Genomic DNA, 18,719 nt, shown 5'->3' on the forward strand with positions numbered 1-18,719 from the left:
TGCTCATATCTTTGGCAGGATTAGAACACACACACACACACACACACACACACACACACACACACACACACACACACACACACACACACACACACACACACACACACACACACAGCATATAAATTAGTTATAGATTCTTCTGAAGCAGACTTTACTTTTATGATCTAAAATTATTTGTTATGTATTTCTATATTATTATGGTCTGTCAGAACAGTTATTCATTTCAACTCATTATCCAGCACAGTGTTGAAATGTTCGAGGTATCGCTGTGGCAGAAAGTTCATTTGCTTGAATGATGACTTGATGATCGCTTAGAATCCAGTCCCGGTTTAGAGGCTGTTATTAATTCAGCTACCGTTCTTAGTGCTTGCCGTGTTTCCCTTTTGTTTCAGATCAACTTTGTCTGTTCTCACGTTCTGCCGTGTTTATTTCTCTCTTTATGATCACATTGGCCATTACACAGACAGGACTGTGAACAGTATGCAGTGTGTAAATAGTACAAAAAATTATGTAAGTAAGTCTTTCTAAGAGTAACCTAGCCATCATCAGCTAAGTGAGCTAATCAGCTAACAAATAATGGAATCTGGAAGCCGAAATTGGATTCCTACGAAACAAAACGTTCCAGAATAAAAAAAAAAAAAAAAATCCAAGTAATAAATTAAATTCAGAAGCAAAACAATGGAAAATCCCAGAAGGCAAAATATGCAAAGCAGGAAAAAAGAAAAAATACAAAAACTATATAATAGAATCAGGAAGTCAGGTTCATCTGCGGGAACAAAATCCAGATCCAAATGCAAGGGATAGAAGACAGACAGGGGTTTTACTAATAAAATCACAAAATCAACAGACACAGGGAAACACTAGAGGACAAAACTGAGCAATTGAAATACAAAATAGGAGACAAAAAATAAACCCTGAAACCAAAACCATAAAACGGAGAACAGCAGTTACCAAAAACTGAGGGCTCAGCAAAAGCACGCACAAAACAACAGGTATAAATAGGAAGGGTAATTAGAAAGACATGAGGAATGTGCATAGGTGGAAATGGGTATCAGGTGGGGCAAAGACACGTGAGAACATGGAACAAGACACAGGCAGCAAAAATTGGAACCTAGAAGGTTCGACATGAATGGATCCAGAGAGAAAAATAATCCAGAAACAAAACTTGATTCCTGAAACTAAGCAAAACAAACAGACAAACAATTAAACTAACAAACAAAGGAAAAAAAAATGAGGAAATCGGTAAATGGAATCATCAAATGGAAGCCAGAATCGGTAGTAGGAAGGTTCCACAAGAATGGATTAAAAAAATTGGTAAAATCAAACTATTACCATAGTCAAATAAAAATGTTTGAAATAATCCAGCATAAAAAAAAACTGGCACCCATGAGCAAAACATGGATTGTAGGAGGAAAAGTTGGAATAAACAAACAAACAAACAAACAACCAAACAAACAAACAACCCCTTACACCCAAAAAACAAACAAACTGGAATCTGGGAACAAACAAACAAAAAGAAAAGAAACCAATAAAAAAATTCAGAAGCAAAAAATGGAATCTTATAGAATACATATGGAAGCAAATGTACAAACAAACAAACAAACAAACAAAAATAAATAAAGAGTAAACAAACTAGAGGCAGGTTACAAAAATAGACAAACAAAAATGACAAAAATTTAGAAACGAATGGCAATTATTTATTGGATATTGATATGGTTCTTATCATCCTCACACACACACACACACACACACACACACACACACACACACACACACACACACACACACACACACACACACACACACACACACACTTTTTTTTATTGAACAACACTGGTGCAATATTAATCGAAAAGCAAAGCACTGAGATGGGAAGGCTAACAGACACAGAAAACTTTCTTTCCTTCTGTCTTTTTCTCTGTTCTTTAGTTTCTTGCTCTCTATGCTGTGTTGTTCCTCAGAGGCTGAGCCAAGTCCCAAAGCTAAAAATCGACTCTGTTAGCACTGCCAGGAAATCTCCTCTCCACCCCAAACACCCTCAGGCCAGAAAGGCTCATTCATGGCTTTCCCATGTTTGTGGTCTTCTAAAAATCACACGTCCAGAATATATCGATGTTTTTTTTCCTTCTCACATGTAAATAATGTAAAAGCTTACCTGTGTTTCCTGTTACCCCGAAGTAGAAGCTTCTCGTGAGCAGATTTCAACTTAAACGCTGCCTGATTCTTTTGTAGTATTGCTTATTATCAACAATGCAATGAATGTAGCTAAAATTTGCATTAGCATAATCCATGTCTAAACCTGAGAAGTGAAAATGAAAAAAATAGAAATTATTTTTGATAGTAAAAGTTGATTCTTTGGAATTTTATTCAACTTTCCAACATCGGATGACACCATTATTATGCTTTCCTGTGAAGCTTCACTTTCTATTCACCAGACGAGCGAATGCTAGCTGAGAATGTTACTTTTTGTTGGGAAAACAAGTAGCTACATTAGGATAAATTATAGTAAGCTAGTGATCTAATTAAGTGCATTAATACAGGCAAACAATATATAAATCCCTGTGGATGAAAAAAAAAAATCGTTTTTAAAACTTTTAACAAAAACCTAGCAAGTATAAAGAGTATTTATCGACAACGACTGTCCGACATAGAAAAAAATAAAGTTTGTTTTGGGGAAATTAAATATATTTTATATATTTTAAAGTTGCTAACAGTAAATAAAAGCAAAATGAAATTAGCATAATTCAAATTAATTGTTAGGTTTAAGATTTTAGAACAGAGTTTTAACGCTTTTTCTCAGTACACCAGTGAGATCGATTCGTGCGACATTTTACGGCCACGAGTCCTTTGGAATTCAGCATGAAGTGTTTTACTTCTGTTTCAGACAACGGCTTCAAATTGTAGACGCTTATGAACAAGCACTCGGGGCATATCAGTGAGCAGGAATGGGTTTGATATCACCAGTTATTTTGAAGATCCATTTTTGTTTTATTTTGAAACTTTTCTGTGAATATATTGCCCTAAGTGTCTACTTTCTTATGAACTATTAAACCCGACTGTTGAGTGTGAGATGTTCGAGAAATTCAATGCTGAACGTGGGCACAGAAAAAGAGTTAACTAAATTACCTAAGCATCCTAATCGTTCTTTCTTCTTGTTCTTCATGCATTTAGGCTGAGGCGGTCACGGTTTAAGGTGGAAGGTTTTGAGTTTAAGTCAAGTCAAGTCACTTTTATTGTCTTTTATTGGGAGCGAACTCCAGAGATGGCAGAACAAGAAAAAAATTTGAAAAACTGCAAAGTTTCCTTGGAGCTCGGTTGCCATTCTCGACGCCATCTTGATTAAATGGTTTAGTTCCTAGAGTAAGGTGCTTAACTCCCGAATGTTCAGCTGTACAGGATTGTGCTTTGAATAAAGGCTTTTACCATGTGAATAAATGTTACAATTTTGAACCTTGTTCCTAAAGCATTTAGGCCTGGAACTCTCCAAGAAAGTATTTCACAGCTTTGTCTTTTCAAGGACTAAAGCCAGGTAACCCTGCTCCTCTCTTTGGGCATTGTACTGTGACTTTCTTTTTTTGTTTGTCCTGAGTCACAGTAGAAGATTTATACTGTATTAAATGATGTCGGGAATGTGTAAAGACACAGGTAGATTTCTGTCTCGGATCATACTTCAGTCATCAAAACCACTACCCTGTTATATTTGCCAAAAGCAATGATCCTGGCTCTCAGAAAATGAGGAATTACAGAATTTCCGGTGGAAAAGAACAACGTTAAAGAAACGCAGACATTGCAGGTGACCATCGGAGGCTGGTTGTATTAGTGTCTGCTATTTTGAAAGCGAGGCCCTGCTTCCTGCGTAGTTTAAACAACTTTAAACAAGTTGTCAAGACCGTGTTTGTGTGGATGTCAAGTCCTCCGGCATTCTCCTCAAATTATGCGATGTTGAACTGTGTTGTAAATGGTTTTAGAGTGAGATGGTCATGATCGGAGAGCTTTAAGAAGTTAAGATGACACAAGAGAAAAGCACTCACCGTATTTTCTGGAGAGTTCCAAATGCCAACGTCTTCACAGATATCCGTGGACGCAAGTTCTTGAAAGCAATATTGGCTGTGCTCTCTTGTAGGGACGGAAGTTTTTACACTTTCCACTGTCAGTCGTAGCAACACTAGTCAGTCACACAAGATGTTTATGCCTCCTCTAAAGTGTTCGGCTATACTGACATAGCAGAAGCAAAGTAGCAGTTTCTCCTCTTTGCGTGCGAGCCTTGACTTTCTGAGCTGATGTGGTGTTATAGGAAAGAACATGAATATATAACCATCGTTTGTGGACATCTAGGTAAATCTTCCCCAAATTGTTGCCACAATCAGCATTATAGGATGTCGATGTATGTTGTAGCATTAAGTAGCATTAGGAGATGCCAGATCTGTTCCAGCATGACGGTGCCCCTGTGCACAAAGCAAGATCTATGAAGACTTGGCTTATTAAGGTTGGAGTGGAAAAACCTAAGCTAAGGGACCTTCACAGAACCTTGACTCAACCCACTAAACACCTTTGGGATGAACCAGAACACCGACTTCACTCCAGATCTTCTCATCGTCCCAATGACATTACCCAATGACGTTTTTCCCCCGAGGAAAAACGCAAGTTATATGTCATTAGATGTCCTTAGATTATATGAGATTTAACCACATTAAATTGAACATTCGGGGGACACGGTGGCTTAGTGGTTAACACGTTCGCCTCACACCTCCAGGGTTGGGGGTTCGATTCCCACCTCCGCCTTGTGTGTGTGGAGTTTGAATGTTCTCCCCGTGCCTCGGGGGTTTCCTCCGGGTACTCCGGTTTCCTCCCCCGGTCCAAAGACATGCATGTTAGGTTGATTGGCATCTCTGGAAAATTGTCCGTAGTGTGTGAGTGTGTGAGTGAATGAGAGTGTGTGTGCCCTGCGATGGGTTGGCACTCCGTCCAGGGTGTATCCTGCCTCGATGCCCGATGACGCCTGAGATAGGCACAGGCTCCCCGTGACCCGAGGTAGTTCAGATAAGCGGTAGAAAATGAGTGAATGAATGAATGAAATTGAACATTCATTAAACTTCTTGTTTACATGTTCCTGTCTTCATCTGTTCAAATTCAATCCTTCTTTCCTTTTCTCATGCACTTGCACAGCTGTATGTGTTGCTATTCTGTAAGAGCTATTTTCTTATCTCAGTCAGCTTTTCAGCCAGTCGTGCTATCATTGCGAGTCTGAGCTCATAGATGGCTTATTGAGGAGTACGAGCTCAGCACAGAGAATCTGATAAAGTCACTGTCAGGGAGAGAGAGAGAGAGAGAGAGAGAGAGAGAGAGAGAGAGAGAGAGAGAGAGCAAACTGCTTTATATACATTATATAAATCACGTCTATTCACAAGAACTTGAACCCGGAGAAGGAAGTGCTTCAATCATCTTGTTTTTGTCCCAAAACATGCTTCCATGCTGATAGCTTCTACATCAAGAAGACAGACACAATGCTGAGAAACTCGTATACTAAAATAAAAAAGATTCGAATTTGTAATTTATTGTTGTATGACGTTGTGCTTTTTAACCATATATTGATACGTTTAATGCTGTAGATCATCTTGTTCTTGTTTTTCAGGTATAGTATCAGTTTCAGGTTTGATTTTTGACCCTTTTTACTTTGTCTCTTTCTGCTTTTCTCCCGGATTTTGTCTTGGCCAGATAGTTTCCCTTACAGTATCAGCTACCAGACACAAGAAGACATCTAACCATGTTTATGTCAAAGGGCATCACAGGGAGTAGACATGGAGGAAAATGCTATCTGCCCCTTCCAGCATACATGTGCTCACAGCCACTCACGATTGGCTAGTGTCACTTTGTGAGAGAGAGAGAGCAAGAGAGAGAGAGAGAGAGAGAGAGAGCGAGAGAGAGAAAGAGAGAGTGTGAGAGAGCGAGAGAGAGAGAGAGAGAGAGAGAGAGAAAAAGAAAGAGCGATAGCAAGAGTGAAAGAGAGAGCGATAGTGAGAGAGAGAGCGAGAGAGAGAGAAAGAGAGAGTGATAGCAAGTGTGAAAGAGAGAGCGATAGTGAGAGAGAGAGCGAGAGAGCGAGAGAAAGAGTAGTCAGTCTCGATCTCTTGGACTCTTCTGGGTTTGAACTTGTGCCTTTTTCACAATCTTAAGGTTATAATCTTAGAAAAAAAATAAAAGCAACTAAACCCTCTTCTGCAACTTGTTATGTACAGAGAAATTATTTTCAGACCTCTGTCCTGGGTGTAAACTTACCTACTGCTACATCTAACAACGTCAGCCACATATCTTTGTTAAATAACATTTTTTCTTAATCTCCACTATCTGACCAATCAGATTTGAGAATTTTGTCATCACACGTCACAAACCAATAACCACCGATACAGTAGATATCCAACTACATTGAGTGTATATGTGACCAGGGAATATATAAAAGCACAAAGTTAAATAAACTCTTTTCTGGGAGTTGATTTTTTCAGCTCTTTTCAGGAATTAAAACTAAACTCCTGTGGATTCTACTAACTAAATTTTACTAAGTTATAGTTTTAGGCAAACACAAAATAACACAAATACATTTACAACATTTAGTACACACCTTCATCCAGAGCGACTGACATTTATACAACATAAGGGCCTTGCTCAGGGGCCCCAGAGAGGCAGCTTGATGGACCTGGGATTCAAACTCACAGCCTTCTGATTAAATTCTAATTTAAATGTCATTTGTCACATACACAATAATATGCATGTAGTAAAATGTTTGTACGACTGTACTTGATTTAAAAAATCAACAATTGCCAACAAAGTAAAGGAATAAAAAGAAGGCACCGGTGGATACAATATAAGAGGAAATAAATATATTTAAAGAATATATCAAAGTGGATAAGAAAATATAATAAAAGTGTCAGCAAGAATCAAAGGAAAGGTGTAGAAGACAGTAGTGAGAGCAGCTCTGCTGTATGGGTTAGAGACTATAGCAGTGAGGAAAAGACATGAGGCAGAGATGGAGGTAGCAGAGATGAGGATGTTGAGGTTCTATTTAGGAGTGACGAGGATGGACAGGAGCACATCAGAGGGACAGCTCAGGTTGTCTGTTTTGGGGACAAGGTCAAAGAGGATAGATTGAGATGGTTTGAACATGTACAGAGGAGGGAGATGGTTATATTAGTAGAAGGATGTTGGAGATGGAGCTGCCAGGTAAGAGGTCAAGAGGAAGGGAAAAGAGGAGATATACGGATGTGTTAAATGAGGACATGAAGGTAACTGGTGTAATAACAGAGGATGCCGAGGATAGAGTTAGGTGGGAACTAATGATTCGCCGTGGCGACCCCTAACGTGTAAAGCCCAAAGTAGAAGAAGAAGAAGAAGAAGAAGAAGAAGAAGAAGATATGAAACTATAATAAAATAAAGGTTTTAATTAGTGGTTTGTTTGTGGTCCAACACACTGAGCTACTACTTCCAAACAAACTCAGTATTCTCTGAAAATCTCTCATGACATAACAAATAACTGAATAAAGTAAAATGTGACTTTTAGCTTCCTCACAACAAAGTGCAAGATGTTTGCTGTTTGACGGAAAGATGTAGACCAAACAACACCAGAGGAGGTTTAATGAGGCTTTTCATCACATGGTGCATCAACACCAAAATATGACACCACTTTAGAGTAACCATAGACACAGTCCCTAGTCTAAGTTAGGAAAAAAAAACAAAAAAAACACCCAAATTCTAACTTCTTTATAAAGTTCATGTCTAACTCCAAATTATTCAACTCTAGAAATTTACTGCGTGTGAGGTGTGTTATTCTGAGAAATCTCGGCCAGGATACGGGGATCTCACTTTTTTTTCATAACACTGATGACGATTGTATAATTGTTGCAGTGTGGCCCAGCATGACAAGCTAAATTTAGCTTATGAATACCTCAGTAATTAGCTTTGGAGTCGAATCAGGTGTGTTAAACCTCCAGGCCCAGGACTGGCAGCTGGGTTATTTTATTGAAAGCGGATTTCCAGAAGGAATTCAGGGGGAAAAAAAGAGTATACCATAACACAGCTGCAGAATCGTGTCTGAAGCAGCTGACAGCAGCGTGCACTGATTCAGCGCTAAACTTAAACGATCTGTTTTTCTCGCTGGCATCATGAAGGCCTCGTGAAAGCTTTTTTATTCTAGATCCTACTCAGAAGATTAGTAAGGCTTACAGCAGTATTATTATTATTCTGGCAAGTAATTAAAGCAGGATCACTGGCTTTAGCCATAAAATAAGTGTCTGATCAGGAATCTGCTAATCAGGCACTGAGGTACGTGTCCGCGAGCAGAGAAGGATATTGTGAGGAAAGAGAGAGAAATGAGGATGGAGAGAAATAAGCAAAGAAGTGTGGAAGTGAGGAATAATATGATAGCAAAATATGATGTTGTCGTGTGAAATTGAATTCTTTTTTTAATAAAAGCAGGTCCTTTTTTTTAACACTGAAATAGTTTTAATTTGAATTATTTTATTTATTAACAAATAATGCAGCATAATTTTATATCTGGTTATAGCTTCCTTATTGTTAATCCTAAGACTTATTTAAATCCCAAGATTTATTCATTCATTCTTTCTTTCTTTCTTTCTTTCTTTCTTTCTTTCTTTGTCTTGAACTTAATAAGGCATAAACAAACAAACAAACAAACAAACAAATAAATATCTTGTTACCAAGTCCTTAATCCCAAAGTTCTAGATGTGGCTGAAAACTTCAAGTTACAGAAAATAAGAGTTCTTTTTTAGGAAATATACAAACAAACAAACAAACAAATAAATAAATAAATAAATATCTTTTTACCAAGTCCTCAATCCCAAAGATCTAGATGTGTCAGAAAACCTCAAGTTACATAAAATGCTTACACTGGAGACTCCTTCCAAAACTTGTTAAATAAACCCTTTACTTAAGTCCCTACGTATGTAATCTAGAAAGACTAATGTATTAGAATGAGAAAATTATATATATTTATTAATCTTGAAAAGCATTCAACATCTTTTGACCAATCGAATTCTAGAAATCATCAGTTCTGCACCACAAATGTGGACATTTTATTTAAACAGAAGTATAATAAGGAAATGCAAAGGGTTCACATGAAGGTACGGACAGAACGAAGAGTAAAGTAGTCCAGCTGGATAGAGAGAATGATTTTAAACATGACCAGACCCTGACAGGAAGAGGTGTCAGGTTGACAGGAGAAGAAGGTGTCAACATCCTGTTGGAATCCTACTGGAACTTGCTTTAAAATCATAAGCAGACATTTTCCTAGAGTTCTTATTTTTTATTCACTGACGTTTTCTGTTGACTGTATTGGAAAAGAAATTGCTGTAGAAACATTATAAAAATGACGTCGAAGTTCTTCTTTGCGTCCACCAGAGGGCGCATCTGCAACGCCACAATTTCCCAATTTCAGTTTCAAAGTATGCTGTATTGAATTCCTGCCTGTGAACACTTGTAAGAAATTAAATATATAATATAGAAAACACAGGCACTTATATATAAAAAAGGGTGTATGTGTGAATGTGTTTGTGTTGGCAACTAATTTTCCAATCTCTATAAATAAACTGCTGCTTACTTGCAAGTGCAGCTTTAACGAGATGTTCTCCAAACCCCGTGGACACTGACGGCAGAGTGTTGGCTGAGTGTCGCCTGAGCCGCAGCCTGATGGAGGCCTCGATAGCGCTCCACTCACTTATCAAGCACTTTAAAACGAACGCGCATGTTTCTCTGCAGGTAGATAGCGAGCCCTGTGTTTTCCAATGATATCGAACGATGTCGTTTGAAGCTCTAAGCGCATCTGTGTGTGTGGGTTTGCTGCACGGGTCTTGTTTCAACCTAAACACTGTGTGTATATTAGGAACAGGGACGTCAGACACCCGTCCATTTATTGAACAGAGCGCATTGAACCTCGATGCCTTGCAGCTCATGTTATTAAAGTTTGAGATAGGAAAGCAGCGCTATTGAACTGTAGAGAGACAGATAGGGATAGACGGGGGAAGCGAGACAGATAGATGGATAGGATGGAAGAGCAAACTAGAGAGATTGAAAAAGAGAGCACTGATCAGAGAAGGGCAGCGATTTTGGATTTTAAAATCTTTCCCACCGGCCAAAGATTTAGGGATAAATACAAAGTTGGGGTAGGCTTCTAGGTTTGGAGATTTTGCAAACCTTTATAAGAATGGAAGTAAATACAGAACACAGATAACAGATCTTAATCTCTGAACCATACAGTTTCTTATTGCAGTATGTGGGTTTGGCTGTACATCCACTCAAGATTGTTGTTAGCATTATATCTCTAGAGCTAGTGTTTGAAGGTTTGTTGAACGAGTGTTTAAAGGTTTGTTAAAGGAGTTTTTGAAGATTTTTAGAAAAGTTTTTGCATTTGAAGGTTTCTAGAACAAGTGTATGAAGATAGAATGTGTGAAGGTTTGTTGAATGAGTGTTTGAACATTAGTAGGATTACTATGGAATTAGCACCGAATCATTGAAACTATCACATGAACCCACTTGATGTTAATCAGGATGACGGTTAAAGAAAGTTCATTCATTCATTCATTCATTCATTCATTTTCTACCGCTTATCCGAACTACTCGGGTCACAGGGAGCCTGTGCCTATCTTAGGCATCATCGGGCATCGAGGCAGGATACACCCTGGACGGAGTGCCAACCCATCACAGGGCACACACACACACTCTCATTCACTCACACAATCACACACTACGGACAATTTTACCAGAGATGCCAATCAACCTACCATGCATGTCTTTGGACCGGGGGAGGAAACCGGAGTACCCGGAGGAAACCCCCGAGGCACGGGGAGAACATGCAAACTCCACACACACAAGGCGGAGGTGGGAATCAAACCCCCAACCCTGGAGGTGTGAGGCAAACCCTTAAATAGCTTTTCTTCAAAAATATTCTTAACATTTGAAATATGAATTTTAATGAGTTTTGTAATACAATTATTAATAAGAAGAACCAGACTTGTTAAGCAGAAAAACTTAAGGACTTTTCCAGTGTCACCTAGATGAAGATAAGGTTATTGTTTGAGTCAAGGTTTCTTCCTCACATCATCTCAGGGATTTCCACCACTTTTACCCCTGGCTTATTCATTAGAGATAAAAAAAAAAAAAACAAAGCTCAAGAAAATAAAAAGAAAATAGAACTTAATTGATGGGGTGGAGTTATCCCTGTTGACGCCACCAGTTCATCTCATTCGTCTACTATCCAGTTTCCCTCTTTATCCATTCCCGTAAAACTCTGCGGTCGGTGGACTGGTTCTGTACGACACCTATATAACAGGATAAAGAAATGTTCTCAGAGGCACTCAGTGTTACTGAAACCTGAGCAAATCTCTTGGTGGTTTCTTGTTTGATGCAAACATTTACACACCACTTTATTACCAACTGATACCAGCGATGTGATCTAGCAAACTGAGACGTGATCCTGGTGCTGAAATAAAGTAACTCAGGAGAAATGACCAGATAACGAGATGATGGGAAGAAAGAGAAGAGTGGTGAGAGTCATCGATTCTTTTTAGAAAAGAGAAAGCTAAAAACAGAAAGTTGAGAGTTGAAGCGTAGCCTTTTTACAGGGTTAAATAACCGAGACAGGAAGTAGCGTATATATATTTATACCTCGCTCTCTATCTCTGTCTTCCATTTATCCTTCATCCAGCATTATTAACTAGACAGATCACTCACTCCATCCTCTTACTCTCTTTATATATACACACACACACTGTCCTTTTCTCATGTTCCTCTCAAAAGAGCACTCCTGGATCAATCATCTCTGGTATTTCGATGGTCCCCAGACCCATACAGCACTCTTAATCCCTGCTTTTACTCCAGCCTTATATCAGAATCATATTTAAAAATGTTTGAAGGAGGATTTCAAGTTCATTTTAATGGCCTTTAGCTTCGGTGTGGTGTTTTCGGTATATTAAGTTGGACAGGCGTGTGTCATGCCGTGGCTTTTTAAAAAAAAAAAAAAAAAAATCTCCTTTCTGAATGAAAACTATACATGCAATATATATATGTATATATACATTTCTCTCTCTATATATATATATATACCAGTGTCACCCATATGAGGATGGGTTCCCCTTGAGTCCGGTTCCTCTCAAGGTTTCTTCCTTACCAATTTAAGGGAGTTTTTCCTTGCCACTGCTGCCTGAGTCACCTCAGACTTGCTCACAGGGGGATAAATACATATGCATACATACATACATACACACTGTGAACTATATATATCTTAATTTTTTACTATTTCAATTCTTTGTATTTCTCCTTATGTTTAACTTCTGTTCTATGTTTATGTTCTGTAAAGCTGCTTTGAGACAAAGCCCATTGTAAAAAGCGCTATACAAATAAACTTGAATTGAATAATGTGTGTGTGTGTGTGTGTGTGTGTGTGTGTGTGTGTGTGTGTGTCGCATTTGTTGTTTAAGTATGTGTAATTCCTTCGACGCACGTATGTCGGCTTGAAGATCCCCACGTCAGAGGCACGTCTGCCCCCCTGTAAGCAAACAGATTGGAGCTGATTGAAGCGTCAGTAATCAGTTTGAGAGAGCATCCTGCTGCTCCAGACCCAGCGACGAGCGCAGCGATCCTCGAGAACTTAACTTTCCATGACGTCAAACGCTCTTCTCCCGCCGAGTCACACACTCCACACTGCTCCCTAGCGCACACTAGCTAGCAGGCCTCACTGATAGATCACACTTTCCATTACACCATGGACATTTGTTCAGCAAACATTTATGATTTTGCTTTTATAAGATGTCGGGATTTAACTCCTTCTTTGATATTAATTATACGAGTCTGGACGTTTGAGTAATTTATTATTTTATTAATACTGGATGCAGGGCACATATCAGGGTTGTGTTAATGCATTATTGTTTCTATATTTATGGCCAATTTACAGGGACTTGTGTAGCAGTTGGTCCAATAATAATCATAAGAATAATAACATTAGTCTTATTAACTGATTAAGGATTTAATCAGACAAAGAAAAACGTAGTTGGTTCTTTAACTCTGAAGCTTTCTGTAAAGTGTTTCCTGTTATTTCAGGTTTAAGGAATAATGGAGTCTGAGAGATTTGTGATTTCAAGCTGCAAGCTTTCCTTTTTTTTCTCTTATTAACCTCAAGAGAGAGAAACAAGAGGGGCTGGAGCATAACTAAATAATGGGGGGGGAGGCCTGGTTGGTTCTAATGTTAGAGAGTGTTTGACTCCTAAACCCTAAGGTTGTGGGTTCGAGTCTCGGGCCGGCAATACCACGATTGAGGTGCCCTTGAGCAAGGCACCGGACCCCCCCAACTGCTCCCCGGGCGCCGCAGCATAAAAGGCTGCCCACTGCTCCGGGTGTGTGTTCACGGTGTGTGTGTGTGTGTTCACTGCTGTGTGTGCACTTTGGATGAACGAATTCTGAGTATGGGTCACCATACTTAGCCGTATGTCACGTCACTATCCACTATCCTGTTTCACTAACGTTTTCCAACAGTAAATGTAACTCTAAATGGATAAAAAAAATGACATGTTCTTTAATAAATATACAAAACGATCTCGGTTAACCGTAACTCACTTTTTTTCAACGCCATGAATCATTTTTAAAGACATAAACCTGGTAGTAAGATTGCATTTTTGTGTGTGTGTGTAATAACAGCACAAGTTTGTACTAATAAGTAGTAATAATCGTAATAAGCATCTGAGGGTGAGACCCGTCGACAGCCGCTGAAATATGAGTGGCTTGTTTAAAAAGCTTTAGATCTCCAGCTCACACTTCAGACAGGACTCGGCATGTGATCGGATGGTTGTTTGGCCTCTTTTTTGATTTGGAGATTTGGCCTGAAGAACAAAAGGATAGCTGTGACTAATAGGGGGCAGAATGTTATTCTGGGCCTTATTATTTATGATGGAATGTTAGTCACAGTCACTGAAGAGATGTGTGCGTATCTGTGTGTGTGTACTTTAAATGACCTCGCCGGTCCGTTTGCATATAACACGAGAGTGATGTAGCTTCAGATGTCGGATCAGGGAAGCAGCCTAATTGGGAATTTCACGTTGTTCCATAGAAGTGCTGATGCTTTTTTTTTCAGATATATCAAAGCCTGTCTAAAGACAAGCCCTTTTGATAATTATTCATGTTCTAATACAGGACATCAGAAAATTCCTCATGATGGTAATGCAAAACATTGATGTTGTGACTTTGATGTTCCAGTAATTAGCCTTATTAAACTTGTATCCTCTTTTCTCTTCTCTTCTTTCTCTCTGTAGCTCTGGAAGTGCACGTCCCTGATTTCCCAGTGGTGGTGCTGTACGGGACGGACGCCATCCTCAACTGCACGTTCTCCGGGGCTAAGAATTTTAACCTGTCCCAGTTGAGCGTGTTCTGGCAGCTGTCTGACACTCAGAGGAGCGTGCACACTTACTATGATAAGCAGGACCACTTGGTCGATCAGGACGATCGGTTCGCAAACAGGACTAGCCTGTTTGCTGCAGAGTTAGCATCTGGTAACGTGTCGCTGCTCCTGAGGAGAGTCCGAGTGGCAGACGAGGGCAGCTACACGTGCTTCGTTAAAGCGGACGATTACAGCAAGGATTCCATGTTCATGCAGGTGGCAGGTGAGAAAAAAATAAATACAGTTATTTCGATATTCATTCATTCATTCATTCATTCATTCATTCATTCATTTTCTACCACTTATCCAAACTACTCGGGTCACGAGGAGCCTGTGTCTATCTCAGGCGTCATCGGGCATCGAGGCAGGATACACCCTGGACGGAGTGCCAACCCATCTCAGGGCACGCACACTCTCACTCATACACTACAGACAATTTTCCAGAGATGCCAATCAACCTACCATGCATGTCTTTGGACCGGGGGAGGAAACCGGAGTACCCGGAGGAAACCCCCGAGGCACGGGGAGAACATGCAAACTCCACACACACAAGGCGGAGGCAGGAATCGAACCCCCAACCCTGGAGGTGTGAGGCGTACGTGCTAACCACTAAGCCACCGTGCTCCTACTATTTTGATATAGAAATCTTTAAATCTAAGACCAGCCAATGGGATCTGATCAGGCCTTCTTCAATTGACGCTCCTCCACCTTGTGGTTTTATACAGAGATGCTTTTCTGCTCGACATGCTTGGAAAGTGTGCTTATTACACTCTTCCTGTCATCTTCAAGCACTCACGTCTATTCTCGTCTGTCCTCTCTCAACAAGCCTGACACTCACTGGATGCGTTTTTTTTTTCTTTTTCCCATCAATCTGTGTAAACTTTAGAGACCGTCGTGTGTGAAAATCCCAGGACATCAGCAGTTTCTGATGCTCAAAGCTGCCGTCTGGCACCAGTAACCATGTCACGGTCATCATATATTTTTTCTCCCCATTCCGTTATTTGACAAAGACAGACAGAGAGTTCTGTTTTACATTTATTCTTTTAGGTTTACTTTGATCTAGATTTGGGTTTAGAGTTATTGAACTGGATGACTGTAGTATCGTATAAGTCTCCCTGGTGGTCCAGCAGCATGATCCTATTCTGTCCCTACTGTGGCCCGGGTTCGATTCCCAGGATATTGAACCAACCCAGCCACTGATAATTTAACTCTCAGTGCCGGTCCCAATGTGAGGGTTGTGTCGGGAAGGGCATCTGCTGTAAAACCTGTGGCAAATCAAAATCTGTGGATCGTCACTTATAGTGACCCCGAACAGGGAGCAGCTACAACAACAACAACAACTGTAATAGGACGTCTGAATAAAGACGTGGAGATGATTGGGAAGCCAAAGAAAAAAAGAACTAAATAAAATAAAAAAAAGTCTGATTCTCAATACTTGCTTATGGTTCTCCTCACCTTAATATCAGCACCATTCCTGTCAGCTTGCCACCAGCATCTTGAGACAGTTCCTGTCAGTTTTCGCCCACTCTTTTACTGACTGCATGCGATGGCATTCAGTCCTTGGCGGTAATTTGGTGTTGATGTTACATGCTGTTCCAGATAATCCCAAAAGTTCTCAACAAATCCGGTAATTATGGAGGCCAGAAAAATTTTCATCATCTCTGTTCCATTATGCCGAGCGCTCACATTTTATACACCCTTAAGTCACATTCAGCCGGAAATGCGGGTGTAGCGTAAACGTCATTATCGTACATTCAATTCAATTCACTTTTGTTTGTAGAGCTGTTTTAACAATGGACATTGTCTCAAAGCAGCTTTACAGACATTGTTGTATAAAGTACCAGAAAACAAGACTTGAGTGAAAATACAAGTATCGTACTAGAAAAAGACTTTGGTAGAAGTGAAAGTCACCTTTTAGAATATTACTCAAGTAAAAGTCTTAAAGTATCTGATATTTAATGTACTTAAGTATTTGAAGTAAAAGTAAAAAGTAAAATTGCAGTGATTTTCGGTAGGTATAAGAGGCACTTCATCGGGTAGGAATGAAAAAGGAATGAAAAAAAGACACTGCTGTTATAGGATGCCCTTTAATCCAGGGAGCTTTTCTTGTCCTTCATACATCATCAGATCTTAAATCTAGCACCAGTCAATAACCTGGAGTTAGCAGTTAACATTGGATCAACAACCTGAAGTTGACGGTTTGATTGTGATTGTTAACCACTTTTTGTGGCAATTTTATTTGTAAGTTATATATATATACACATATATATAACTTATATGTAATATATATATATGTAAATGTATTAATATTTGTATGTATGCTCTTGTTCTTATAGCTAAGTGCATTGGCACTTTGCATGTTATATTGTCATTCCCTGTCAGATGCATCTGCTGGCTGTCTCTCTGTCCCTGTCGCTCGTCTCTCCTCCAGCAGTTTCTCTTGTGCTCTTCAGAGCGCTCTTTTCATTTCCGAAGACGCATCTCATTAAGCGATGTTAATGCTCAGAAATGCTTTTCTGCACCTGGCAAGGCCGGAGGAAAAACAATCATGCCTTTTTTCCGGCGATGATGAATCGACGGATGCTGCGCTTGAGATTTGTACACAGTATTATATTTAGCTGGCATTTCCAGCATGTTACGGATGTCGGAGAAATCCGCAGAGATCCGCGTGTCAGTCAAACGGCCGTTACTGTGGGTTTTGGCACCTCTGACATCACCCAATGTATTTCCATTGAACCTAGGTGCATCTTGATTGCATTTGTTTCCCTTGTACCAAAGAGGAGGGCTTTTTTGTTTGCTGGGCACTGATTGGCTCTGGGACTTCAGCTGAAACAGCGCTGGTGTTTCTCCACATGAGAGAACTGAACCTTCTCACCTGAAAAGATTTCCCCATGGCCCATTTAAACTGTGAGAAAGAACAAAAAATGTACAATAAAGGTTCCTCCAGGACACGGAAAGAGAAACGAGTGTCAGCTAATGGTTCCATCTGATGTTGAGACACATAGCTGTATGTTATGCAAAGCTTCCAGAATGCAATTAAGACTTTAATAGCAGATGAGTCAAGCTGTTCGCAGGGTGAAACACACCAGCCCTTCTGTATCTCCACCCTCCTCATCTTACAGCCATGAACTCAGAAGTAATGTCACCAGGAGGCAAGATCCCTCAAACCTGGGGGTGTACTTTTGAATTGATCATGCTGAGTATAATGATCACTCACAATATTTTCCTCAAGTTTGTTTTTCTTGTTTTGATTTGTTTCTATTACTACAAAAAAAAAAAGTTCTACTACTGCAGAAAAATGTCTACTACTGCAGAGAACGGCAATATATAAATAAATAAATAAAATTTAAAAAGACAAGATAGCCGGTTATCCTTATTCCAGCATAACCGGCTATCTTGTCTTTTTAAATTGTATTTATTTATTTATATATTGTTTGCTTGTTTGTTTGTTTACTTTTTCTATTGCTATATGTTTTTTTTTTTTTTTTTGCAGTTTTCGATGTATAACAAAAATAGAGATAGAGACAGATAGAGACATTACCCATAAAAAAAGGGCAATAAAAAACACACGAGATAATTATTAACCGAGTTTAACACCACCGATAGAATGCACACCAGTAAGAGTATCACAGGTCCTGCAGTTCTCGATGCCCTTCGATATACTTGTCAACAATTCCATATCAACAATACCGGTATATTTGTTTTATATTTGTTTTATTTATTTTTCCTTTTTTACTTGTACTGATAATTCTGTTTCTGTTTATAATTGTAACATTTATTTTGACTTTTTCGTCCACAGACCGTCAAATTTGAATCGAATTTTGTTCCCACCTTGAACATGACTCAGTTTGAATTAGCACTGGATAGAAAGTGTCACTTGTAGCTTGGGAAAATAAAATCCTATTGAACAATGTCACGTCATATGTGGATGTTTCCTTCTTGTGTACTATTCCGAGTTCCTAATTTATCTTTGTGTCTTTTCAGCCCCCTACTCCAAACCCTCAGTGACCTGGGAAACCGACACCGACCCTAAGCCAGGCGACGTGGTAGAACTGACCTGCCTTTCGTACGGCGGCTACCCCGAGGCTCAGGTGCTATGGCAGGATGGGAGTGGGCAAAACCTGACAGAGAACGTCACCGTCTCACCCGTAGCCAATGAGCAGGGTCTTTTCACAATCAGGAGTGTCTTGACGGTGGTCCTTGAACCGAACAGCACCTACAGCTGCAGACTGACCAACCCACTTCTAGGGGACGAGGGTCACGCCTCCGTCACCATTACGTGTGAGTA

General features: G+C 39.6%; 1 protein-coding gene across 1 annotated transcript in view; it reads left to right on the top strand.

Moving 5' to 3' along the window:
- The window catches only part of cd276 (CD276 molecule), a 100,312-nt gene that overhangs the window by 8,755 nt on the left and 72,838 nt on the right, over positions 1–18,719 (top strand). The window contains exons 3-4 of the mRNA XM_027178822.2: positions 14,307–14,654; positions 18,416–18,712. Coding sequence (XP_027034623.1) covers positions 14,307–14,654; positions 18,416–18,712 — 645 coding nt within the window. The remainder of the gene's footprint in view (positions 1–14,306; positions 14,655–18,415; positions 18,713–18,719) is intronic.

This window comes from Tachysurus fulvidraco, chromosome 13 (genome assembly GCF_022655615.1).
Source record: "Tachysurus fulvidraco isolate hzauxx_2018 chromosome 13, HZAU_PFXX_2.0, whole genome shotgun sequence".
NCBI classification, from domain to species: domain Eukaryota; kingdom Metazoa; phylum Chordata; class Actinopteri; order Siluriformes; family Bagridae; genus Tachysurus; species Tachysurus fulvidraco.